The sequence below is a fragment of the Sycon ciliatum genome, chromosome 5, assembly GCF_964019385.1.
Source record: "Sycon ciliatum chromosome 5, ocSycCili1.1, whole genome shotgun sequence".
Lineage (NCBI taxonomy): Eukaryota > Metazoa > Porifera > Calcarea > Leucosolenida > Sycettidae > Sycon > Sycon ciliatum.
The window spans coordinates 36,526,880-36,553,383 of record NC_088647.1 but is presented as its reverse complement, the minus strand read 5'-3'; the positions used below and the strand labels follow the sequence as shown (position 1 = coordinate 36,553,383).

Below are 26,504 nucleotides of genomic sequence, written 5' to 3'. Positions count from 1 at the left end.
AAAATACCGGTATTTTACGACTCCCTGATGTACATGTACAGTACAACGAAAATTGGAAATAACAGAGGAGACGAGACACATTGTACACGAGGCGTTCCGCAAGGGTCGGTGCTGGGGCCTCTGTTATTCTCTTTGTACGTGCGACATGTCCCTGGAGTACTTCGCCACGCAGAGTCCCAACAGTATGCTGACGATATCGCCTTTTATATACACTGTCAGTCTACTGGTGACTTCAGCACAAGTTGACAAGTGAGTTGAACAGACTAAATACGTACCTTGGAAGCATTGGTCTCATCTTGAATGCCCAGAAAACGAAGTTCATGGTGCTTCGGAAGAAGGCTATGCCTCTTCCGCCGGATCTTACCATTGCATGCGGTGGTGTCGATATTCGACCTTCTGCCACAGCGCGTTATCTTGGCCTCATTATTGACCAACACCTCACCTTTGAGGATCAAGTCAACCATGTATGTACATCTGTTTATAAGAAGATAGGAGCATTCCGCCGCTGCCGCCGTACAGTAGACCACACAACTAAGGGCCGGGTTCCACTGCGGCTCCGCGGCTCCGCTGCACCGCGGCACTTGGCTGCATGCAGCGGAGCAGCGCGGTTCCACTGACACTCGCCATTCGCGGTACCGCGGTCGTGCTCCACACTTTTTGATGACGTTTCACCTGCCTGCGCGCGCGAAATCAAAAAAATCCTCCTGTTCTGGCCTGCGCAACGAATTAAAATTTGAATTTCAAAACTCTGGCGTACAAAACAATGCAAAGTACGGGGAACAGGTCGAGCCGCGACCGCGGCTCGCAGTTTTTGGTGAAGAATCGTAGCAAAAGCTCGCGGTGAGCCGCGGACTCGCTGCTAGCTCCAGCTCGAGCCGCGGTCACTATGGTAATGATGACGTTTCAAGCCGCGAAAGACGAGCAGCGGAGCAGCGGAGCCGCAGTGGAACCCGGCCCTTAGCGAATATTTTATTTATCCCTCATCCAATCCACTATTGAATACGCCAGCAACTCGTATGCTCACTGTCTTACACCATCTTTATACTCTCGCCTTGTTACTTTAAAGGGGAAGTATACCCTAAAATCAAATTTTCACCAGTTGTAGTCTTCTGGGTGCTGAGTCGAATGGTCTTGGTCCGAGGAAGCTGCGACGCTCCCTTCCTACTTGAATCCCAATCGAACTCGCGCACTTCCACCGAAACTGGGTGACTGCGCCCTACTAGATGGGGATTTGTATGCAAAATGTCACTAAAAGCGCCATTTCGTTCTTATAAGAGCATGGATGACCGCGATTGGCCCATATGTTGTAGTCTTTTGGACGCTGAGTCGATTGGTTTTGGTCCGAAAAGGCTGCGATGCAGCGTTCCTCCTTTATTCCCAATCGAACATGGTTGAACAAGCGGTCACGTGCTCCTGCGTACGCCAGTCACCTGGTCACCGTGCCTGCTGGGTACAACTTACTAGCCTGTTTGACCTTTTTTGGGTGCAGTCCTGTCACTCGAGTTGAACTCGAGTTGAACCTTGGTGTGAAAGTTGTCGCCTGCTGGCGTGGTACCAGGGGATTTGGGCACCCAGGAGCACGTGACCGCTTGTTCAACCATGTTCGATTGGGAATAAAGGAGGAACGCTGCATCTCAGCCTTTTCGGACCAAAACCAGTCGACTCAGCGTCCAAAAGACTACAACATATGGACCAATCGCGGTCATCCGTGCTTTTATAAGAACGAAATGGCGCTTTTAGTGACATTTTGCATACAAATCCCCATCTAGTAGGGCGCAGTCACCCAGTTTCGGTGGAAGTGCGCGAGTTCGATTGGGATTCAAGTAGGAAGGGAGCGTCTCAGCTTCCTCGGACCAAGACCATTCGACTCAGCACCCCAAAGACTACAACTGGTGAAAATTTGATTTTAGGGTATACTTCCCCTTTAAGTCATATCAGCATGAAAAAGGTTTTTGGTCTCCCTCGCCGTACCCCGACTGTCTTTGTTTTGCGGCACGCTAAGTTATACTCCCTCGAATCTCGTCTCAACTTGAGGCTTTTTATTTTTGTTTTCCGCTGTATTCATCAGCTTACAAGTCCTCTTCTTTCCTCAATGTTCACCCTCCAGTCGGCTGCTACTTGCACCGAGAGGCGCACTAGAGGGCAATCATTCTCTTCACTTTCTTTGCCCGCTGCTACCACTAGATATGGCATGTTCTTTATTTCTTTCCTTGGCGCTGATAGGTGGAATTCTCAGGCTGCCTGTCTCGTGTCGTCAGGTTGAGCATCTATCCGTTTTTGTTTCGCTCTGTAAAGAGCACTTAGGGTTCCCTGTAACAAGACGGCAACGTCTGTAGGGCCTTCCCTATCAAAATAATAAATTCTATTACTACTACTACTACTACTACAACGAAATTAATTTGAAAGAAAAAGGAAAAAGGCCAACCCTGCCCTCATATATCTGGCGCCAGTGGACTTACGGGGCCGGGGGTACCGGGTCGCCATGGCAAATAATAAGTAGTAAAAATTAATGAGCTAATATGTGACGTCAAATTGTGTTTTGTTCGCCCGTAAAAGAGGCTATCTTTCTTCAAAAAAACAACAACAAAAAACACCGATCGAGGACATGTCGATGTCGGGGTTTTCCCGTGATGTTGCCGTGGATACAACTAACTTGACAAGGTACGGTACCTGGGTACGCGGCTGACGGAAAATTCAAAACCAGTTCCTGTGTTTTGGCTACCATGTACCAGGCCGTGCACAGTGATTTTGAATTTGGTCTGCAGAATACTTTTAATATACTGTAATAGCTTTCGTGTTCCATTCTCGTCGTCCCCATTGTTCTAATGAATCTGCTTGTGAAGTGACTCGATACTAGTCTATGCTTCTTTTCTTCTAATGACCTGACCTAGTACCTGTACGAGCATCTGAACATCAGCGGCAGTGGATGGTGTTGAATTATTATTTGAATATCTACGGATTACAAATCCACTGGACTTGGATACTCTGGCTGTGGAGTGTGGTGGTGGATGTGTATCGTTGAGCCTTGCTGCAGTCGTATTCGAGTAGATCTACTCACCCGCTCCAGTTCAGTATGTAGTAGGGTGCCTGCCTGGTGTCTGTCTACTGTATGGCCGTTGCGGATCTGACGAGAAGGCAGGTTGCGGATGAGACTGTGCGAGCAGTGGTGCTAGGCTTGTGGCGCTATCAGGTCACCGACAATGACTACCTACGCAGCACGCGTGAGAATTACGTGGACAAGTACTGCCGAGCGTCCAGGCTAGCTTATGACGTAGAGCTTCATGACGTATGTGGTGTATCCGCTCATCAGCGTACCCAGCTGCGCTGCGCTGTCTCGTCGACTATATATGATGATGTTCGGAAAGGAGTTCTGGTTCCCGGTCACGTGATCGAGATAAGTGGGTGGAAACTAGTGTATGATGACACCCAGGTCAGCAGTTCGCTGCTGACCGTAATTCAGGCGGTGAGGCATGCTAGTGGTGCATGCACGTGCGGCGTGCGCGAACACAACGAACTGCCGAGCCAAGCCTGATTGGCCAGCGGGCTCTGTGCTATAACGCGTGGACACGGGAGGATCCCGTCGGTCCCAAGAGACTGGCGGGCGAGGAGAGTCGCAGCTCGTTCACCGCCACGGCGCGTGTGGAAGTGACAGCGCTACTTAGAGGTCGCATGCTTATCAAGGACCTGCAGCTCGGCAGGGAGAAGAAGCTGATCTGCGGACGTGTCATGATGAAGGAGCGGCTAGCAACGTACGTGCCGTCCAAGAAGCCCGAGAAGTACCCGTACATCCTTCACATTCTACTCGCTGATGAGAGCGGCGCGGTACACGTGTTCTTCTGGCATCAGATGGCGCTGGCGTGCGTGAGCAGCGTGCGAGAGAGCGACGTGCTGGTGTGCCGTAACTTCAAGGTCAAGATCTATCACCGCGACCGGGACGCGGTCGAAGTGGCGCTGGACCCTTGCTCCGATCCCACTGATCACATCCACGTCTTGCCAGAGACGCTCTGTCCGACTGCGCTGCTGGATCGCTTGCCACGGCTCGACGACAACTTCAGGACGCTATCCAGCCTGCAGCGGCAGCGACGCCAGAGTGTACCTTTGAACGAGGAGTTCTCCGTTGCCGCTCTCATCGTGTATGTGTGCCCATGGCAACGATACCGGGACGTGTCGGTGCCGGAGGAGTTCTTCCAAACGCGGCTACTGGCCGTGCGAGATGAGAGTTCGGATCAGCTTCTCCTGCTGCGTGTGTATGCCTTCTCAGATGAGAAGCTGTTCTACGGTCTACGCGCCGGCCAGCTGTTGGTAACAACCCACTTGTGTGTCGGGAGAGTTGGAAGCGACGACGCATTTCAGTATGATGGGCCAGGACGTTTTGACGAGCTGATGGTGGTCACCACGTCATGCAGTTCCCAGGTACTGTATTGTGATCCGTGTGTGTGTGTGCGTGTGTGTCCAAACAAGATGTCATGGCCAGCCTAGCTTATGCTATCATCATTTCGGCAATAGGTCTGTTTCAGTGTTGGTTCTCTGCCTGCATTTACGTCTGTTTTGAGTGTCCTGGTGCGGAAAATAGTTTAGTAAGAATACAGTGTTCACTTCAGAATTTTTGGACTCCACACAACTACATCTTAAAGAAAGGCTGGCTTAGCAACTGACAGCTGGCCTATTCAGTTGCTGCTGATTCAAATTTCAAAAATTTTCTTTGAGTCCTGTAAAAGCGAGTCCCCTGTAAACTACTTTTTTTTAATGTAACACAGTTCTTTGACTGGTAATGTAAGTCAGTTGACAAGCCAGCCTTTCTTAGGCAGTAATGTGTACTGCGGCAATGTGCAAACATGGACCTGCAGTGGGAGGTATGCTGGGTGCGCCATTTCTAGTAGTAGGCATTGCCTTGTTCCCGTGCGCTTGTACCGGGAGGCCTCCAGTCCTTACACACAAGTCCCTGGCCGATGAATGTGTGAAGAGCGTGATGAGTGCAACTACAGTGAAACCTGTCTAAGACGACCTCTCAAGGGACCTTCAAAACGTGGTGCCCGTGTACCGGTGGTCTCCTGGTCCAGGGTCATTTGACTGGAAATATCATCCTTTGGTCCAGGTCGCAGTGGTCGCCTTATCCAAGTGGTCGCCTTGACAGGTTCTTCTGTAGTTCATGGTACTTTAGTGTAAGCACTGGTCAAGCGGGTGTGTACCACTGTGTTCTACCAAGGTGGAGTCATGATGTATGTATGTATAACCAAGAGTAGATAAACAAGAGTGTGCAACTCCGGATCTCTCCTGCACAATCTGCAGATACCCCCGCCCACGGCGGAATTTTTTGTTGACGTCACCTTTTTTCAGAAGAACGCGCATTTTGCTGCAGAGCAGTGTGAGAGCACGTGCTGGGCACCGACTTTGTAGTGCAAATGCGGCCAAGTGCACGAGGGAAAACTTTTCAAAAGACTCATAGCGCGTGTATCGTCGAAAAGATTACGTCAACAAAAAATTCCGCCGTGGGCCAACCCATCCGCGAGTTGCACACTCTTGTTTATCTACTCTTGGTATAACTCATAATCACAAGGTGATCGTAGAGGCATTAATCAGCGAGAGAATTGTGAATGATGTCTCTGAATCCAAGTGGAGTCATGATAAGATGCTGTAAACGAATCGATGCTTGCCCTGCTCAACCAACTGGTTCGGTAATGGCTCGTTCCCTGTGTTCCGATCAGGGTAATAAACACAAGCTGTTTGTCTGTTTATTTGTTTGTCTGTTTGTTTGTCTGTCTGTGTGTTTGTGTGTTTGTTTATTTGTTTGTTTGTTGCTTGCAATGTCCGTGACGTGTACAGTTATACACGTTTGAGCAGTCAGACACGACTGATGTCACGTTCACTGCCTCCGTGCTGCAGTCGCGATTCTGCCGCCATGACAAAGTGCTGAAGTCCGCTCACTGGCTGGACGGAGCGGACAGCGTTCGGGTGATGTCTCCGCCAGTGGAGTGCAAGGACTTGTGCTTTGATCGTCTTATCCCCCTGCCCGTACCGCTGGACATTAGTCACCAACAGCTCCATGACATTATACAGTTGCGGAATAACTTTGAGGTGAGACTGAGAGCTTCTACATGGACCTCGTATTCTCACTTTCTGTCTCTAACTCTCTTTCACTGTCGGTCTGTTTGTCTATCCTTCTGTCTCTGTCTCTGTCTGTCTCTGGCCGTCTCTCTTCTCTCTCTCTCTCTCTCTCTCTCTCTCTCTCTCTCTCTCTCTCTCTCTCTCTCTCTCTCTCTCTCTCTCTCTCTCTCTCTCTCTCTCTCTCTCTCTCTCTCTCTCTCTCTCTCTCTGTGTGTGTGTGTGTGTGTGTCTCTCTCTCTCTCTCTCTCTCTCTCTCTCTCTCTCTCTCTCTCTCTCTCTCTCTCTCTCTCTCTCTCTCTCTCTCTCTCTCTCTCTCTCTCTCTCTCTCTCTCTCTCTCTCTCTCCCTCCCTGTGTCTAGATTGTATCGAGCGAAGATCTGGCTCGTGTCATTTCTGCATTGGACTATCGCGAGAGTAAAGTGGTGATATTTCATGCAACGCTGGCTTCAATCTCCTTCTCTTGTACAATGCAGCACCAGCAGCAGGTACATGGTGAGTGGGTTATTAGTGACGGGCCTGGCCGGACTGATAGGAACGTCCACACTGTGCAATTGTCATTATTCCATTCATAAGTTGAGGGATTGAAAAAAAAGGGACTGAACAAATAAAAATAAATAAATTTCACGGTTCGCGTGAGACTCGGCTTCCAGCCGAGTTTTCCGCATCCGCCGTAGGAACGCCACCACCCTCTAGGATCAAGGCGCAGATGCAGCGCCTAAACGGGACTGAGAATTGTGTCGTTATTCCTGCGTTGTTGTTGACTGGTAACCGTATACCAGTATCCGAGGTCATTACTTACGGGGTTGGCTGTGTGCGTGCAGTGCTTCCAAAGATTTCGTGTTGTGATTTTGTTATTTCGGTCCTAAGTGTCAATGCCATCTGATAGCTAGCGGGGCATGTGTTATACCAGCGACAGTCCTGCCTCTGCAAAGTTGCTTCTGCTGCTGCCTTGTACGGTGAAAAAAACTTCAGTGTAAAACTGTAAAGTTCAGTACCCTGGATGCACCATCCTACGTTGTTTGTATAGCAGCTAAGAGAATATCATACGGGCCGCACAGATGCAACGAACAGAAGAATGGATGACCTACGTAGCAGATTGAAAATCTCCGGTTCAAATTGAGGAGTTTCTGAAATTTCCCCCTGGAATACAGAGGGTCCGAACCGGGGCTTGATCCCACACAGTTCAGATGGTCACAAGACCGGGACTCTACCAACCGGGCTTTGGTTGTAATCAGGAACACTGTGTCTCAATACAGTGTGTCCTCCGCCTTATAACCTGCTGTTATCCTCCACTGGTGACCTATATGCTGCAGAGGTTAGGCGACTTTGTGAGTCCAGACTGTGTCTGTGCACGTGTTTGTATATGTGTGTGTGTGTGTGTGTGTGTGTGTGTGTGTGTGTTCTGATGGCTTGACCAACTTGACCAGGTGCTGCTCAGCCAACAGCAGCGGCGAGTGCAGTCGCCACATCAGCCCAGGCATCTGCGGCCGATCAGCTCGCAGAGCAGACACACTCAGCAAACAACAGCACGACAGCAGCAGAGGCAGCAAGCCAAGCACCTGGCATGCACACGGCACTACCACACCGGCGGAGAAGAAGATTCATCGCGGCGTCATCAGACGATAGTGAAGACAATACAGCTCGTCACCGTTCCGTGCATGGCCGACCACCACCACCAGCAGCGGCGGCGGATAATGTGCATATTGATCACAGCCACGCATACGGTACCCGTGTTACAGCGCACGCGGAGAGCCAGGGTACCCGTGCTACAGCGCACGCGGAGAGCCAGGGTACCCGTGCTACAGCGCAAGCAGAGAGCCAGGGTACCCGTGCCACAGCGCACGCGGAGAGCGGCTTCAGCGAGATGAGAGATTCCGAGCAGACGTTGAGCAACGAACGCCGCAACCCACTGGCCGTCCAGCCTCAGCGTCATGCCATGCTTACTCGCACTCGATTACGCCCTCGTGTGCACAGCGGTGGGACAACCAGTCAGGGTACTGACAGCGGCATGCTGGTCGATGACAGCTCCGCCGTACCAGCTAGCCAGTCTGAAGACAGTGACGAGGACAACACTCCGTTACCCAAGGTGAGGCGACTTGCACACACCAGCTCGTATCAGAACAGTGCTGCTAGCAGCTCTCGCCAAAGACCTAGCTCCGCTGCTAGAGTTGTGAATGCAGGGCAGGACGGCAATCGGAGTGTTTCCCGCCAGCCACAGGTGTCGATACCTAGACGAACCGCTGACTCCAGTGCTAGCATGAGCCATGGTCGTGCTGGTGTTTCTCCTGGTGAGCCCTCCACGGTTGCTAATGATGGGTCATCAAACGCACAGCAGCAGCAGCAACAACAACAGCAGCAACAACGGCAGCAACAGCAACAACAACAGCAGCAACAACGGCAGCAACAACAACAGCAGCAACAACAGCAGCACAACCAGCAACAACCACAGCAACAACAGCACCACCAGCAGCAGCAGCAGCAACCCACTCCTATTCGGGTAAGGTGTCTTCAAAGTAACATGACATCCTACCACATTACTACTAGTACAGTCAATCAACCCTGCGAATAACGACCCTCGGTCATCGTGTGTCGTCATTCGCCAGGTCGAAATGTACAGACAAATGGTCACTATATGTGAAGACTGTCGTTATTCGCGAGTTGTTGTGATACCCGAGGTCGGTATTCACAAGGTTGACCGTCCTTCATAGTGTACTAGTAAGTTCACAATGAAAAGGTTGTGTCATTGTGATGTCATTATGATGTCATTGTGATGTCACACCCCATGATTCACGTGGTACAGGTGGAATTCTGATACATGTAATTTTTTATTTATTTATTTATTCACAATCACGTGGCACTAGCCAATGAAAAGGTGATGTGGGCGATAGCCAGCCGTGGCGGTAATAGAGCTAGAGGGGAGAAAGAAAATTAAAAAACCCGCATTACCAGGGGAAAGCAGGGCATAATGATCATGGAAAGATATACATGTACATGGCGTGAGTCAAGTTTGCACCTTGCACCATTTCGCAACCCAGTGCTTGCAGGACTAGGGCTGCACAGCGCTAGGCGCGTACTTGAGTAACTCAATCGGATTTCATTGAGCAGTATTCTACCTGTGAGCAGTATTCTACCTGTGAGTGCATACACATATGCTCTCGTTCTGGGCTGAGGAGTTTAATTTCGAAGCTGTACTTCAAGTAGAAAGGAATTTGTTTTGCCTCCTCTCTGTTTTTCACTTTCAGCATTCTTCCAAGCGAGCAGTACAGGACATCCCGGGCGACATTGCCACCGTGGAGTGCTGCCATCGCAAGCCCGACACCAGCCCGGCAGAGGAGCTGCATGAGTGGACGCTGGAGCTGCTCTCGCTGAACCAGGATCTGCTGGTGCGCGTGCCGCTGCGCTACCCGCACGCCCTGTCCATGCTCTACCGGCTGGACTGGCACGCCTACGCCGCGGACACCACACCGGCTCACATCGTCTGCCGCGGCGTGGCGCCGCAGTTCAGGATCGCCAGCCCCGGCGACGTTCGCGTGGCCAGCCGCTTTCTGAGTGCGGCCGCCACGCAGCTGCGTGACCGTCGTCTTCTGGTCCTGCTGGACGTGTGCAGATTGTCACGTTCTCACGTCCACGAGACGTTCATGGGCTGTCTGATGAGTGAAGACGTTTAGGTTTATTTCATGAGAGATTACAAGTATACCAATCCTATAGTTATTATGACAAGGTAGTGGTGGCGACTATTTGACTTTGTAATAGTAGATCTACACATTGAACTTGAAACCCGACTGGACAATAGTTATGAACTAACAGAAGAAATCTATAGACAAGGACAATAGCTGGCTACTTGTTGGTAATATCTAGTGTGGTTGAGAGCACCTACTCCACGCGCTGTGTGCTGTATGCGCGTACCCCCTTCTGCTAGTGCATGATTCACTGCTGCAGTGGTTCATTTTTGCTTTGTAATACCTCAAAGTCAAGTTAGCACTGGCCTCGCTTGGTTTGAAACTGTCCCTCGTGCTGGTTTTCATGTTGATCTCTCTGTTAGTCTGCCCCCCCCCCCCCCCCCCCCCCTCCTCTCCCTCTCCCTCTCTCAAATACTTTCCACTGTCCTATGGCAGCTAGCTTGATTGAGTCCTGACTCTACATCTCCACTACCATGTAGTATTAACCCATAGAGACAGAGCACAGCTGGAGCAGTGGCAATGCGACTGCTGATTTCTTTCATCAACATTGGAATAAGAGACATTTTTTATTCAAGACAAACACAGACTCACTGCACCACGGTTTCTTTAAAGTATTTAGGGGCCTTGAGATTTCCGCTCTGGTTAGGAAATGATTGTACAGACATTATTATAGTATTCGTAGGGTTTTATTGTGTCTTGGCTGTGTCCAATGGACGTTTCATACAGTATGTTTGGTTTTCTGGTGCTGTAGCGTAATCCTGGCGACGTACCGCAAGAATCTGATCAGTTGCTCCCATGCGCTTGTGCTGAGTGTGTTCCATGATAAGGTATGTTTGTGTGTGTGTGTGTGTGTGTGTGCGTGTGTGTGTGTGTGTGTGTGTGTGTGTGTGCTCCCCGGGCGCGTGCGTGTTACCGTGCCTATGCACAGGGAAGCGGCACGTGTGTTGTCATGGTGACGAGCCGTAGCAACGCAAGCACACCGCTGTTCGCTTCAGCTTGTCAGTATGTCCGGAGCGTGACCATGGTGTCCACTGTCCAGGCCTACAGGGTAATGTCCGTTGATATTCGTGGTCTTATCCAGTAAGTAGGGTAGAGTAGTTACAGTACTCATTGGTATACAGGAGTAGTAAAATACCTACTCATTGGTATACAGGAGTAGTAAAATACCTACTCACTGGTATCCACTGCACCATCAACAGTGCAACAGTCACATACTGAAACAATCGTGAGCAACTGAGGCAGTAGGGAGGTTTCGCTCTACGGAATTACGTATGACAATAACGTAGGAACTGCACGTAATTTTCATACGTAAAGATCAGCGCTGTTCGGTTTCGCTCTACGTGATTTCTCCACGACTGCTAAACATGCCGTGTTGCTTTGGAGACGCGTTGGCTGCATGCGCCCACCGCATGCACCATGAACCGAAACCGCGTTTTCCATCTTATTTTGCACTTGGTGTACGGTGTGTGTACCTTGTGTTTCGCGCGGATAAATCCGAAAAAGGCGAAAAATATGTCAAAAAGTCCTACGGAGGCCCCAACGTAGGAAACAGCTTTCCTACGGAAATCCGTAGAGAGATTTACGTATGAAAGTTGCCCTCGCTCCCCGGCGTGTACGACATACGGATTTTCATACGTAATTTTGTAACTTGCATCACTGTGACGTCACTGTTCGGCGGTAAAGCTGATGTCAAGATTGGACTGATGCTATGGAACAGTAGAATCGCGGTTTGCGGCTTTAATGGCTCATATAAAAAAGTTTTTAAAAAAACCGATAGTATTAAACCGGCACAACTACGCCAAAAAAAGAACAAAAAAAACAAACGTCTTGCCCCTAAGGAGCACCATGGAAACATTTACATAATTATATAAAAGCTTGGGATGGATAGATGAAAAGTTAGAGAACTCCAAAGGGATACATACTGCAATGTGACTTTTTAAGTACAGTCAGACCTCGCTTATCCGGTCCTCTCGCCATCCGGATCCCTCGCCATCCGGATGAAAATAGCTGGTTACCGATCTACAGCATACGCAGTGCCTCCTACATAACCGGTGTTGGGTCATCCGGTTCCCTCGCCTATCCGGACATTTTTGTGGAAAACGGACTGTGTGCGCAGTTAAGCGAGGACTGACTGTAGTTACATGTACATGTACATCAGCGGTTGTTGATTTGTTGATTTGCCTGTGGAGATACATTGTTCACAGTAGTAGTGGTAACTTCACTGAGTCAACAAAACCAACAGAAGAATCACGGAGAGCTGCGTAGCCTGTAACAGTATCAACAGCAATATTCTCTGCAACATCAGCAGTTGCACAACCAGTAACATTATGATTAATTATATTCTTGTGTGTATACTTGACTGTGAGGAGGTATATCTGTTGAGACTCGCGGCACCGCGCATGCAGGCACAACAGAAGTCAGAGATCTTGTTTGCACGAGGGACTCGAGATGATGGGAATGAGAGAGAACGAAAGGATGAGACACGAGGTTATCAAGGGCCTGGGTAGCTATGGCAATGAATGTACGAGAGCGCGAATGCAGCTACTAGTACCCAGGCCAAAAGGAATTATACGGTAATGCGGAAAAGGGAGAGTGCGGGATCAAGAAGTCGTAGCGTATCCGAGAAGCGGGAACGGAAAAGGGTGCATGCAGTAATGTGTGTATGAGTGCATGTGTACGTGCATATATGGGAGAGAGGTCATTGGTGTGCGAGTGCGTGCATACATGAAATCGTGAACCTAACATATCCGTAAATCCTAGAATAACCAGAAAACTGATGATTGAACTGTTTCTTCAGCAGAGTCATGCATGCTACACGATACAATCAGTGAACACACAGTACACACACAAATTACATTGTACTCAAGTGAATTCAATACTCAGTGTGATGTGTGCTGCACGGCTTACACACATGCACACACACACACACACACACACACACACACACACACACACACACACACACACACACACACACTCACACACACATACACACACGCAATCACCCTTACTCACACACACCCTCACACGCACACACCCTCACACGAGAACACATACGCACGCACATATATACACATACACACACACACACACAGAGATGTCACTGGATAACACACCAGGTACATGGATAGCTGAAATTGCTGTCTGCATGTACACCATTCTGGAAGTTGTGCAATCATTGACTGTTGGTCGGTAGATCAAACTTGAACTTTACGTCAGCTCTGTCCTTGCCTACTCCTTCAGCAACGGCTGGAAGTGATACAAGGCTTGCAAAGAACACCGTGTACTGCGTGCACACAAAAACACACACACATACACACACACACACACACACATGTACACAAATCGCACACTAAATTATCGGGCGAGCATTTACAAGATGCACTGCGCTTGATATAATTACGACGCTCGATAGGAAATAAGAATACAAGTGATACCAGACAGGCACAGTGGGTTGGTCAAAGACCATGATTGAGATACGAGAGGTACCTGGTTCAAGTCCTGCCTGGGAGCGGTTTTTCCAGCCGTGCTGCTACCCACAGTCAACTGGGAACTTGTGGCCAGGCACAAGGGGTACATGGATGCAGCTAATGGGGTCGCTCTCGGCACTTGTGCCAGTGGTTGTGAGACTTATCCACACACCCCCACCGTTAGGCGCTGCATCTGCCGCTAGGGTTTACCGGGTGTTAGCGGCCGTCGTGAGTTCCCTTCGGGAACGGACACGATAATTTACTTTACTTTTTTTAATACAAGTGATGATACCACCCAACCTACATGTGTGTGTGTATTTTATTCCGGCATTGCATAGCATTGCGTAGCATTGTCCAGCATTGTATACAGCCTGTCTGTCAGTGTGTACGTGAACAAGACAATACTGGCTCTGATACATTCCCTCACTGCTGTACAGTCCTAGCATGTATCACCACTATTACCCATGTACATACTCACACTCACTATTACCCATGTGCACACTCACAGCCACTATCTGCACCGCAGTGTTACCAAGTGCCCTCTGCCCCCATGCGTACTGCCCAGTGCCATTTTGCAGAATTTTGCAGAGTTTTCCGTACTTGTTTTTCAGGTCAACATTTTGACTGATTTAGTGTAATTTGGAACAAAAAACGATACTGTACAACTTTTCAAGCTACAGAGTTCACTTGTGAAGCCTACGAATTCAGTACAATTTTCAACTTCACCAGGTCATAACTTTAGTCTACTTCGCTTGATTTTCACAATCTAGGGCTTCTTGGAAAGCTCTTGGCAGGAGCAACGCCAGGATGCCAAGCTCCATGATGAAGCCGTCACAAATCAGGCGCGGTAACACAGCAAAGTCGTCTCCAAGGCTAAAACGCAAGCAAATTCGTCCCAGCAAAAAGGGATTTCCCCCACAAATGGCGAAGAGATCGATCAAAAATTTGATTTTGCCGAGGTAACTTTTTAAGAATACCTGAATACGGCGCACGATATCTCTGGAATCCGACATCGTTACGCTTCAGCGATTGTTGCATTGGATAGCTTGGAGTTGTTGCTACCACGTAGACCCTTCGATTATTGAATTCGCGCAAGAAACGATGGAGTTACGAAGGTACACTCATACCTCGGTTATCCGGACTTCGAAGTTACGGGCACTTCGGTCTACCGGGCACTATTTGGGCGAGTTTCCGGGGAAATATTACTACTCTTTTGTCACTTTTCGTAGAAATATTGACGTCATATGCCATATCGATGGCCTTTTCCCCATCAAGATGTATATGATTCGGAGTTACGGGCACCCTCGAAGTTACGGGCAGTGTCCGGTCCCGAAGCGCCCGGATAAGAGAGGTATGAGTGTATTAGCAATCGTTCATATACATGATCGTTTGCGGGATATTCGATTGAAATCCGTACTGCGGACAAAACTTCGTTTTTCCGTAAAAATACGGACAAATACGGGCGGTTGGCAACACTGGCACCGTATGACAATCTTTCAAGTGGTACAGCCTCTTGTACGGGCAAAGAACAAAGTAATATAGCTAGCGTGTGTTGAGAAAATAAGCGGAAACGTACTATGCTGTGAAGCACGCATGAGGCACGATCAGGGCAAATGACAGCTGAAAAGGTTGACTAAAAACAAACACACACACACAACAACAAGTTGTGCCATACGCATGAATGTTAACGGCCAACGCCAAGGCCGACACCATCGCAAATTGCCAGCCCACCGAGACGACGACGTGAACCCCGGAGACGAAGGTCGACAGCCCGGGAAACAGCAAACTGATGGTGGATCCGCACCTATGACATGACCTTGCTGTAGGACTTGTCCCACCTGGAGGCAAGGCGCATAGCAAGTCGCCGTTGATACGCACGGTACTCTGTGTGCAGTGCACCATCAGTTGAGCAGACCAGCGGGGCGAAGGATGCTCGCAGCTCCTCTGCGGCCGCCTTGTACTTTCTCTTCTTGGAAGAGGCAGCACTGTTGGATACGGCGTTCCAAGACCAATTTAGGCACCCAAGATGGCAGAGGTCGTATCTGTTCACGGGGGAGACAGATGAACCCCGGAACATACCACCCTGGGGCCTAATAAAATACAACTCCGAGGAGAGGGCAACTTTGTCTAATAGTTGTTGTTTTATTTAGAACAAAGAGGAAGACATGTTTCATGCGCATGCGTATATCTGGTGAGGGAGCTGACGTCATGCAGCGAGGTCGTTACAGTACTCCCCCACCAGAGAACAAGCGGAGCGCAGAGAACGACAGAGAAAAAAACAAGAAAAGAGAAAGAGCGCTGCATGGCGTACCAAAGTTTTCAAAGTGGCAACAAAGGCCGAAACAGGGGGATAAAAATGCAGGAAGCAAAAAGAGATGCGTGACAGAGGCGGGTTAACATGTCAGAGGTGGAGAGCATGTCAGAGGCAGAAAGAGAGAGAAAAAGAACTGTATGCAAACTGTGAAGGCAGAGGCAAAGACGCGCAGTAATCAGTTGCGGGAAAACTTGCCGATGAACAGCCCATGTAGCCGTGTATCAATGTGGCGAGGCGGCGACTGGGTAGTCGGCAGCCAATCCAGGTACGGAACATGACAGCAATACAATTGTGTAGTAGTAGCAGCAGTGCTGGCTCCACGACTGGGGAGGCTTTGCGGGTGGGAGGGGGCCAAGCTCCAGCTTGTGGCCGGCGCACACTGGACGGTGGTTGGAGGGTGGTTGCTCCACAGCTGCTCCAAGTCCAGGCGGTGAGGTGCGGATGTTGAGGCTCAAGTTTAATGTCAACAGCCGGTAATTGACAGGCAGCCAAAATGTGGTGCACGCAGGAACGGACTGCGGCGAAAACCAGTGATGGCTGGCAGGCTGACGGGCGGAAACAGCATGACGACGGATTGCGGCGGCAGGAGGGCGTAGTCCGCAGCAGCTCCAGGTGTGCCGAGGGCGGGTGGGCGGCGAGAGGCACCACAAATTCCCAAATCCGGAAAGTCAAAATACGTAAAACTATAACTAGTACTCCGCAAGCGCAGCGTCAGGGGTCACCAATGTACACACTCACAGCCACTATTACCCATGTACGCCACGATCCAAGACTGGAATCGTCTCCCATCTGCCCTGCTATGCAACCTTCCCACGCAGAAGGGAATGCAGGCATTCAAGGAAGGCGCCTACAAGTCTCTCCGCAGTCGAGACTGGCACTCAGCCACAGATGCCCTCGGAACCCTCCCTGAACACCCTCTCCGCTTGCACCCTGGCTCCCCCTTTGTACTCCATCACATGTATCATCTTTCCATTTTTCACCCTCTACACAAATGTATTCCCCCTCCCCTCCCCTCTGTGCCTACTCCTCCCCACTTTTTGGTGCACTGAAGTGTCGCTGAAGCCGAGACCTCAGGTCGGCGGAGATGCTCCAGTTTCACCACCACAGTTGCGTCTGCAGCCACCTCTATCATGCAGTATTCTGTTCTCGAGGTTCGTGGTTTCTCGTAAAAACACCAAAAAACAACAACAATAACACATACCTGGGAATATGCTGATGTTGTGCAACGTCTTCCTGCAATCAATCCGAGATGAACTCCAGGATAGTAGAGCTGCTATAATTGAGCTCGGAATTGTGCAGTGGAGGTTGAAGTTTGTCCATAGAGCATGGGTTCCCGTACAAGTGTACACCCTCCATCCCCATGATTCCTGGTGACTTGAGCATGGCTTGAATGCCATCATCGGTGATCTTGCAGTTCTCGAGGCAGATCAATCTCAAGCTTGCGTTCTTCCGCATCATATCCACCAGGGCATGCACTGTGGCATTACCAATCTCATTGCCTGCCACATCCATCCACTCAATACGTGTATGGTGATGGAGAGAGTGTAGGATACTTGCACCAACTTCATCACTCATGCCCGTCGCGCCAAATGAAATGAAGCACAGCCGGTGGAATCTAGAAAGAAGCTGGCATAGCAGTCTGCAATCAGCATGACTGGGCTGTACACCACTAAACACTGGGTTGCGCTGCAGAACCAATGCACTGACATGTGACTGTGGTGATGTCACTGCTTGTAGAATACTCACAACACCAGATAGCTGTATCCTATTGCTGTCCAGAGCAAGGTATTTCAGCACTGTGTTGTGAGCAAGGCCAGATGTTGCCAGAGCAGTTGCTCCAGTATCCGTGATGTTACACTGTGCTATGTTCAGTTTGTCTAGCCCAGTGTTGGTAGCAAGGTACTGACCAAGTGATGCCATCATGAAGTCATCAACATGGCCTGGAAAATTGCCACCATAAGAACTGACCAGATCATCAATTGACCTAGTCTGCACTGAAGTACCAGTAGCACAGCAGCTGCCAATGCTGATTTTGTCATTACCACATTGATTAGACGTAGCCACTTCCTGTAGAAGACGGATTGTTACACCAGTGCCGTTCAGATACACCCTGCATTGTGGTAATTTTGCGCTGACACTCCCAGTGTGCTCACGACCGCGACGAGCTTGCAGAAAGTCAACAACACTAGCGGCTAGCTCATCAGTCAGTCTGTTGTTCTGAAAGTGAAGATGCTGTATGGAATCATGGGAATGGAGACTGGATAGTACACATGACACGTCACTGTTGGAGAGTAAGTTGTCATTCAGCCATAGACTGCACAGGTTTGGCAGCTTTGTGACCAGTGTTGCCAAGTCGGAGCCACATCCACTATCCAGACTGCACAGTCCCAGCATTAGCTGTTTGAGATGACAACATGGAGCCAAGTTGCTCACAAATGCAGCCAAACCATCATCACCGAGCTGAGTATCAGCAGCACCCAGTTGCATTAGACTTTGGTGTTTTACACATCCAGCAAGTGCTGCTCCATCTGCAGATCCACTGGTCAACTTTGTGTGGTTAATGTCAAGAAGCTGGAGGGTACGCCGTGTTGATCTAGACAGTGTGCTTGATATGCTTGCCAATGCTGCTTCAGTGAGATTGGCCTGACGCAAATTAACCTTGACGCATTTATCCAGTTGGCTAGACAGCAAAATGACACTGTCACTTGACAGATCACAAATGCTGAGATCCAGAGACTTAACATGGTCAACAAGTTCCAAAACAGTATGTAGAGCCATCACATCAACAACTGCAAGGTGGATTCCCCTAACATCAATTCCATCCCCTGCCAGGAGGTTGGCTGACATAGCATAGCAGCTATGGGTGACTATGTCCGTGTTCTGATTGGGATTTCCCAGAGCGCGGTTATGTTGGAGTGAAATGCGGTTTTCCATCAAACATCTCATCATGAACAGAAGCATCTTCTTCTTGCTCTTGGCAACGTGATCCCTGACGCTGTTTTCAGACTTCAGAGCCAGCAAAGATGAAAATAGAATGTCTGGCTTCAGTGCTCCGAAGACAAACTGCCAGAAGACAAGTGTGTTCAAGTCTGTGCCGACAGTTTTGATGCAGCTGCGGATGATGTCTACGCACGAGTCAGAAGAAATGATGCATCTCGATGCACACCACTCTTGCAGTGTCAAGTGAGTCAAGGACACAGTCTGTGTGGAACCGACGGCCGACGGATGCATACCAGGGTTGAGCAGTAAGCCGAGATCTTGACAAAGGGACTGGTGGAGGGTTGACAGCGTGGATGTAAACGTAGCCATGCCCCTTTGATATGTTGCAAGACACATTGTGCAGAGGTTGTGCAATGCCTTGACAAGCTCCACAGCATGGTGATCACATTCCTCATCATTGATGCTTGTTTCCTTCACATAGCGCTCCAAATGATGCTCTATTACCACGGGGATACTGACAAGATCACCACAACTGAAGTGTCGGCCACCACTGCAGTGACTGATGACGTCATGCGAAAGCCGTACTTGACCAAACTTCTTTTCTCGTCGCTTTTCCAGCTTTGCGACCGAGGAGCGTAAGTAGTGGTCGTAGAAAAGTGTCACACTGGAGGGTAGAGAGTTGTTGATGGGATATTGCTGAACGAGCAGAGCACATAGGAGTGGGGATTGTCGAATGGCTTCCTTCAGCAGACAGTTGGTCCGTTGGGAAAGCTCTTCCATACACTTCTTGGCAGCCTCCTCTCCGAGCTGTCGTGAGCAGTACGCAAAGAGCTGGTCTGCTGAGAAGCCGAGAAGTCGGAAACGCAAGGAGAAATGCTGGATGTGATGATACACTTCAGCACACGGTCGGCTAGTTGCAATAACGATAGCATCAGGTAGTAGTGAATGGTTACTGCTGCTGCTCCTCACTATTACAGTTCGGGCTACTGATTTGTTCCCAAACCCATCTTTGCCAAGTTCGTCGATGCCATCGATAACGATCAATACTTGGTCGGAATGCTCAGAGAGGTAGTTGAGCAAGGTAGATTGAGCCCCTGTACTGATGCGCAAATGGTCCAATTCCAGAAATACACACCAATCGGCTGACTTTATACGTTTCAAATCACGGCATGGCACATAGAAAATGAATTCAATCTTTGCCAGATTCCCAGTCGTTGTCTCCATGACGTCGGCTATGACTCGTTTGCTCAGTGTTGTCTTTCCCTGCCCAGCGTTCCCAATTACGATGCAACTTTCCAGAATGTCTTCGTCAACTGTGTCATCACCACCACCAACACCAGCACAACTTTTGCCACCGCTTGTTACACCTTCATAATAATGGGGATCAGACAAGAGCTGCTTAGCGCTGGACAGAACAAACTGCCTTCCTCCTTCCACTTTGTCACTCTTATCTTGTCTAGCTCCTGGGATAGCAACGCCTGGTGTACGGTCAGATATTGGCTGTCTTCCAGTGACACGGCGAGTTGCAGCTTGTTGCGCACGATACGTCAGCTGCAAAGCATCTTTCTCCGTCAGAGCCTGCATGGGCACGAAGCAATCCTTGACATCGCCGGACAAGCAAGTTAGATCTGAATGATCAGCGGTTGTCTTGCACAGACGTGTATTCACTCTGTTCAGGTGTTGTTTAAGACGTTGAACGTGTCCACCAATGTCTGCTCCATCATCATTCCTTGCCAGTGTATAACGTGTCACTGTCACATTAGTAGCTGTGTTGTTGGCTGCAGGCGTAGTAGCAACATGAACTGTGGTGAGACACAATGGGACAAATCAAAAACAACAAGATATATAAACTCGGATTTTGAGCCAATAGTATTAATTTTAAGAAAGAAGAAAGGACAAATCAGTTACTAGTTATGACTAACAGTCCACCAAGGACTGTTAGTCATAACTAATTAGCTGTTGGTCCTCTCTTCTTTCATACAAAATATTTGATGGTATATCATTGTACACTTGTATGGCAGTTACATGGTGACAAGTATGTTACGGGGTTTGCCACTGAGTACGCCACCACGTGTGTATTTATGATACTTCCATTTCTCCTGTGGAAGTGCTTTGGCTTTTTCCTGAACTCTTTTTGCAATCACAACAAGAAACTGTTTGCTCTGGTTTTATGTACGTGTGCAAGGCGGTGGGAGGGGAGTGAGAGCTTCGAAAGAGCCCATCGTCGGCTCACAACGCTACGACATTACCTTCTCCCCTGGCCCCCGCCACTCAATAAAGCACCAATCTGTTAGTTTCTTACAGGTACCCAGACTAGTAAATACCTGGTAGGGTGCAGGGGGAAAATGGGGAAAGTCAAGACTCAAGAAGAGGACCAAGGCAAAGACGATGGAACAACAAAGAAAAATTAGTGATAATAGTGCGGACGAACAGCGACGACCAATCAGAGACCAATACGTACAGAACACAGGACCAAAACTGAGACAACCAAACCATGGACGGATTGCTCATTACTCCCACTCCCAGATCAAACTAGCACTGCATGCGCATAAACAACACTAACTTGACGATCACTCACTCACAGGCAGAAGCATGCTTATACCGTGTCAACACGCCATTGAACTCTGCCTTTCTCCCTAGAGCTTCCTAAAACACCTCCGTGCATACACTGGGCACACTGCTTACCGTCAGTAGTTCCTCGCTGGTCTTCGGGCAGTAGGAGAATCATCTTCCGGTACATGTTGTCGTACAGTGGAGACATTCCATGGATTGCATCGCAGAGAAGACTGTAGGCAAGATTGCCTCCTGGTTGGATAATGTTAATGATATAAGAGTTGTGAGCTTCATTTCCTTCGTACTTCTTTACGCGCTGCAGCTCCTGTAGTTGTGCTACATCAGTGAAGAAGCCCTTGCTCTGCACGGCACGTCGAAATTGGTCAGCATCCAATTTACCGATCCATAGTAGTATGTTGGATAAGAAATCCGTATGCTTGAATGGGTCTTCTGCACAGCCCAGGGGAGCACACAATACCACAATAGAACAATAGCAGAATAGCACAATGCCAGAATGACAGCGGGAATAGAAAGCAATGATACAACCTCTCCTACCCGGGCCCTTAGGGAACTGAAGGGTGCCCACATCTCAGGCTTACCTATGACTGGGGAATACACTACAACAATAATGTAGATGGCATATTGTTCTCTTCTGTTGGGCTCATGAGGGACGTAGCCCACGAGTGGTACATGGGGGGCATGTGTACTCTCCTCCTCTCCCCCCCCCCCCCACACATCATGACTAGTAAATCTCTCAGCCTGTGTTCACCGTGTGCATGTCAGCAGGCCTCTTCTTTCAAATTTTTGACTGGGACACAAACAAATTCTACATTCCGGACCAATCAAAAACTGCTTCCGGCGGTTCTGCGCTTGATCTTCTGGCAGTCAAATCTGTCGTAAGCGACCCGCCCCTTGGTGCAAGAAAAAGCGGTCTCTTATGGCAGATGGTCTCTTACGGCAGATGTATGTTAAATCCGGCATACCGGGCATGCATACCGGTATATGCTTCCATGTACTCAAATCGACGAGAACGAGAGAGCTTGGAAGCTCAGGGCCCTACACTATGCTTTTTTGCCTTGATGACCTAGACAAAACAAGCATAGGGATGTTATAAATTCTTATAAGTTTCTACTTTTTGTTTGAGACATAACCTGAGATTCGAACTCGCACTATCGCCCTGCATGCATCCCCCCATACACTTCGCATACATAATAATTCTCCCAAGTTGCTTCACGTTATGATCTTGTATTTGAAAGCCCTATTTGAATATGCATTGTGGCCAGCCGTCTTTGAATGTACGGTACGGTACGGGATAGGTACGGGACAGGTACGGGACAGGTACGGTCGAGGGTAATACGACACCGTCTACCGCCTTGATGACGGCAAAAAAAGAAAAGGGATGTTATAAATTTTTCAATTCTCCAATTTTTTAAGGCGTTACCTGGGATTAGAACCCGCACTATCGCCCCACGTGCATTCCCCCATACACTTCGCATTCATACTCATTCTTCCAAGTTGCTTCATGTTATGATCTTGCGTTTGAAAGCCCTATTTGAATAGTTGCGGCCAGCTGTATGTGGCCAGCTGTGTTTGATGGTACGGTACGTACGGGACAGATACGGGATAGCGCCAGGCGTGACACAAACACACAAACAAACACCAAATTAAAGCTGTGTGGACCCTGGCTAGCACCAGGTTCAGTAACGTCTTCTGCATAGCTACGGGAATAATGTGATTTTTAATATCATTTTATTGGATATTCAATAGAATATAGGGGTGCCAGGGCCAGTCGATCGCACTACTTGCAAGACAGCGCATTTTCACACCTTGCAGTTGACAGCGCACTGGCAAGTACAGTTTCGCACCTGACTGAACCTGGGTCGCGGTCGCTTACAGCAGATTTGAATGCAGCCACCGTGCATGAAATCATGGTCGCTGGTCGCGCACAGCAGATGGTCGCTCTGGACAGATCAATTTGTATGTGAAACCGTCGGTGCACGGAAAATCGGTCGCTAACGGTAGATGGTCGCCTACAGCAGAGGTCGCTAACGGCGGATTTGACTGTACTTCTGCCAAAGAACCACGCAAAAAAACAAATTCCGCAGTGGGTGAACCCACCACAGGTCGAGACAGAAGTTGCCCATTCTTGGTTATGTACTCTTGCTATTGATAAACATGACTACTGACCTGACTGTGACATTGTCACATGACTACTGACCTGACTGTGACATTGTCAATCACTGCAGCTACTGCAGGCACTGTTTGATGTGATGATCATCAATGTGTTGATAGTATGCTCACCAGATTGTTGATATCTTCACAGCGGAAATCATGCAAACACACGCACACACACACACACACACAAACACACGTGCACACACACACACGCACACACTCACACACACACGCACGCACGCACACACACACAGACACACACACACACACACACACACACACACACACACACACACACACACATGCACATGTTAGTCATTTCCCTGGGTGATTGTTCACAACTGCCATACAGACATAGAACACCATTCTACACATCTGTTGAGAGAGGAATGTTATCAACTTCAAGCTGGAGTGCAACTGACCCGGCATTTCGTGTCAGTGAACCAGGAGAGGTTAGTGTGTTGGAAAGCTTAAAGTAAGAACGTACAGTGGATGGGCAGAAGACCTCAATGATATCAAAGTCGTTGAGTTTTCCAGCAAACGTATGGCAACCCAAAAGGCTTTTAAAACCTCTCTGTAGACTATGATAGTAATAGCACAGCACAACTGCTACACAACTGCTGCAAAGCTCGAGTCCAGGAAGTCTATGGATGCGCAGAGTTCGCAGTAAGAGAATGTCACACCCCTTTGGCCCGGCAGTTAACACCCCTTTGGCCCAGGCAGTGTACCCCCATTTTTTTCACCCCCCCCCCCCCCCCCCGAGTCAACATATCGTTAGCGGAGCTGTCACCAATGGCAGCAAGTGACCCACTTATTCAAACCGTTCAGTCTGACAAAGTGTGCGTGGGGGAGGGGGGGGGGGACTTGTTGTCCAGGGGATGGAAATCCCTGGGTTGGTGATTCTCCCTAAGCTCATATTCTTAAGACTGCATTACCAGAAAAACAATAACATTGTTTTTCTATAATGATACCATTCCTTGACCCCTGCAACTCCACCCTGCCAACTAGTTCCTCCATCATACCCTACATACAGTGGCCCTCATTGCATTGTTACCCAAATAAATAATTGTTGTCCTTGAAAAAAAACCCATACAGTGGCCATTGCCAAATGGAAAATCATAAATGCAGCCTCCTGAAAAGACCAGCTCCCAGGATCTAGGACTGACCAGCATAAGCACTGCATGTATGAATACAAGGCAGTAAGTGAGCTGTGCACTGAGCTTGGCCATTCTGTATGCACTTGGTCGGATTGCAACTTGCAGTTTACAAACACACACCACAGGACTTCTACAGTAACGTAGATCTACCAGGGACACAGCTAGGGTTAATCGGGTGTTAGCGGCCATCGTGAGTTCCCTTCGGGAACGGGCACGATAATTTACTTTTTTTTTACGGGCACAGCACCCGCTACGACTGGTACGACCATGGCCGATTGGCCGTAACACTTTTCGGAAAATGGTCCATCTGGAACGTGCAAAACCGTAACAAAAATATTGGGACCCGTCAGATCTTCGTCTTTTGTTTGAGTTTGACCTCATACTAGTACTCGACTCGACACAGGTACACTTGGTTCGTATCGCGGCACATGAACCACAACCTGTCCCCGGGGAAAATCGCGATTCCGCGGCCGTGTTTTTTTCGGCGTTTTTGCGGTTTTTTAAAAGACTGTGTTTTTGGCGATTTTCTCGTGTTTTTTGAAATTTTTGTTGCACTACACGTACACACAGTGCACTGTTCGGTTGACCGTTGTGAGCCGTTGACGTCACAAACTGGTCAAGTAGAGAGTCTACGTGTAGGGCGCGCGCTCCCTAGCATACACATGGCCAGAGACTTGTAACTGATTGATTTCACTACATACTCACTGAAAATTGCCTCATATCAACTGCAAACTTGCCGCATATCAATAATATTCACCGCATATTTACCGCAAATAATTAATTCACCGCAAATTATGCCATATTTACCCGCAAATTACACCGCAAATCCTGGGATTTTTCCGCGATTTTCCCCTAGGACAGCATAACATTCTATGACTATAAATTAGTAAAAAATGTGCCAAAAGTACCCACCCATGGCCCAGAACACAGGATCTAGGATTTGTCGTTTTTACAAAAATTCGCAGGGGAGCCCCCCCCCCCCCCCCCCCCATTCACAGCCAGCTCCCTCCATTGCCGGCATTGGTTGTACCAGTTCACAAGCCCTCCTACGCCCTGTCTGCGATGTAGTGAAATCCACTCATGCACAGCTGGGCTAGTCGCAACTCACCCGCAGGCGATCGCGAGGTATGGTTCTAAATCTCAGGACCTCCAATTATTCTCATTTTTGAACCTTTGTGCTTGATTACACACAGACAGTGAGAATTCTAGGTTTCTGCTCCCAGAAAGTGGGGACCAGGAACGATTTCGATACTCGGCCCGCAGACCAGGTTCGATCTACCAAACTCTTGCCCTCGAACGGAAACAGCATTCATAATTATTAGCAGCACTAGCACTAGCACTTCACCGCTCGTCGAGTCAAAGCAGCGTGTTCACATAGCGATAGAACGTTTTCCCACAAAGGAAGGGGAGTAGGGGCCCGTTTGAACGATACAGCTCAGCAACTCACCGTCAATTATTTAGGACGTGATGGCCATTGTACCTGTGAGCCTGCCGTTCGGAAGGCACGCGGACGTGGCAGTAAGCCAGGTGATGACGAGGATGATTCGGTACTGCGCGTGACTCTTCACTCGCGGCGTTTTTCGCAGTTCTCGACTAGAACCGTGATGTATACTGGTAGACTACAGCAGGAGAGACGGAAAACTGGACATTCACAGCGGCCGTTTCTTTAGAAGTCACCCAGTATCAGTGACCACGCACAATGATTCAGATTGGTGTATTCGCCACTCCAGCAGTCTGCCACAACCCTTGCCCTCGTCGGATAATAATGCAGTACTGTCTATAACATGTATAATGATCTACGACGAATACAGGCAGCAGAACTTGATGTGGTGCTACCGACGTCTGCTCAGACTAGTACTAGTAGTAGTATCCTGGAGAAGCGCACGAATGAAAGTATGCTGGTGGAGTTGGGAGTACAGAGACAGCTGCTAGCCAGTCAAGATACGCAAACTGACCTACATATTTCGGGCACACATGCCGGCCATCTGGCTGCGAGCTTGTACGTGACGTGATGTTCGGTGTCGTGGATGGTAAGAGAAAGCGTGGTCGTCCGAAGATTTCCTTCGTTTCGTTTCGTGGACTGGTAAGTGGTATGTCTCTGCATGAGAGT

The 26,504-nt window shown here is 49.0% G+C and overlaps 2 protein-coding genes across 2 annotated transcripts; one reads left to right on the top strand and one right to left on the bottom strand.

Annotated features, from left to right (window-relative positions):
* The first annotated feature begins 3,483 nt into the window (after nt 1-3,483).
* LOC135817048 (uncharacterized) lies at nt 3,484-10,568 on the top strand. Its single transcript, XM_065330147.1, has 5 exons — nt 3,484-4,413; nt 5,824-6,075; nt 6,465-6,597; nt 7,533-8,602; nt 9,348-10,568. The coding sequence occupies exons 1-5, from the start codon at nt 3,484-3,486 to the stop codon at nt 9,771-9,773; spliced, it is 2,811 nt and encodes a 936-aa protein (XP_065186219.1). The 3' UTR covers nt 9,774-10,568.
* Nucleotides 10,569-12,211: 1,643 nt separating this feature from the next.
* Nucleotides 12,212-26,437, bottom strand: LOC135818540 (uncharacterized). Its single transcript, XM_065331936.1, has 5 exons — nt 25,842-26,437; nt 23,281-23,377; nt 21,195-21,512; nt 16,771-20,311; nt 12,212-13,071 (listed from the first exon to the last, which is right to left on the bottom strand). Exons 2-4 carry the CDS (start codon nt 23,291-23,293, stop codon nt 16,809-16,811), a joined length of 3,834 nt encoding a protein of 1,277 aa, XP_065188008.1. The 5' UTR covers nt 23,294-23,377; nt 25,842-26,437; the 3' UTR covers nt 12,212-13,071; nt 16,771-16,808.
* Nucleotides 26,438-26,504: the final 67 nt, after the last annotated feature.

What these genes read in the sequence shown, in the direction of transcription:
- LOC135818540 (XM_065331936.1), bottom strand. An exon ending in CCAGCGAGGAACTACTGACG is followed by an intron (nt 20,312 to 21,194) that starts GTAAGCAGTGTG and finishes GTCTCACCACAG; the next exon opens with TTCATGTTGCTACTACGCCT.
- LOC135817048 (XM_065330147.1), top strand. Translation starts at nt 3,484, where the DNA reads ATGCACGTGCGGCGTGCGCGAACACAACGAACTGCCGAGCCAAGCCTG. An exon ending in GCACCAGCAGCAGGTACATG is followed by an intron (nt 6,598 to 7,532) that starts GTGAGTGGGTTA and finishes CAACTTGACCAG; the next exon opens with GTGCTGCTCAGCCAACAGCA. An exon ending in AGCAACCCACTCCTATTCGG is followed by an intron (nt 8,603 to 9,347) that starts GTAAGGTGTCTT and finishes TTTCACTTTCAG; the next exon opens with CATTCTTCCAAGCGAGCAGT.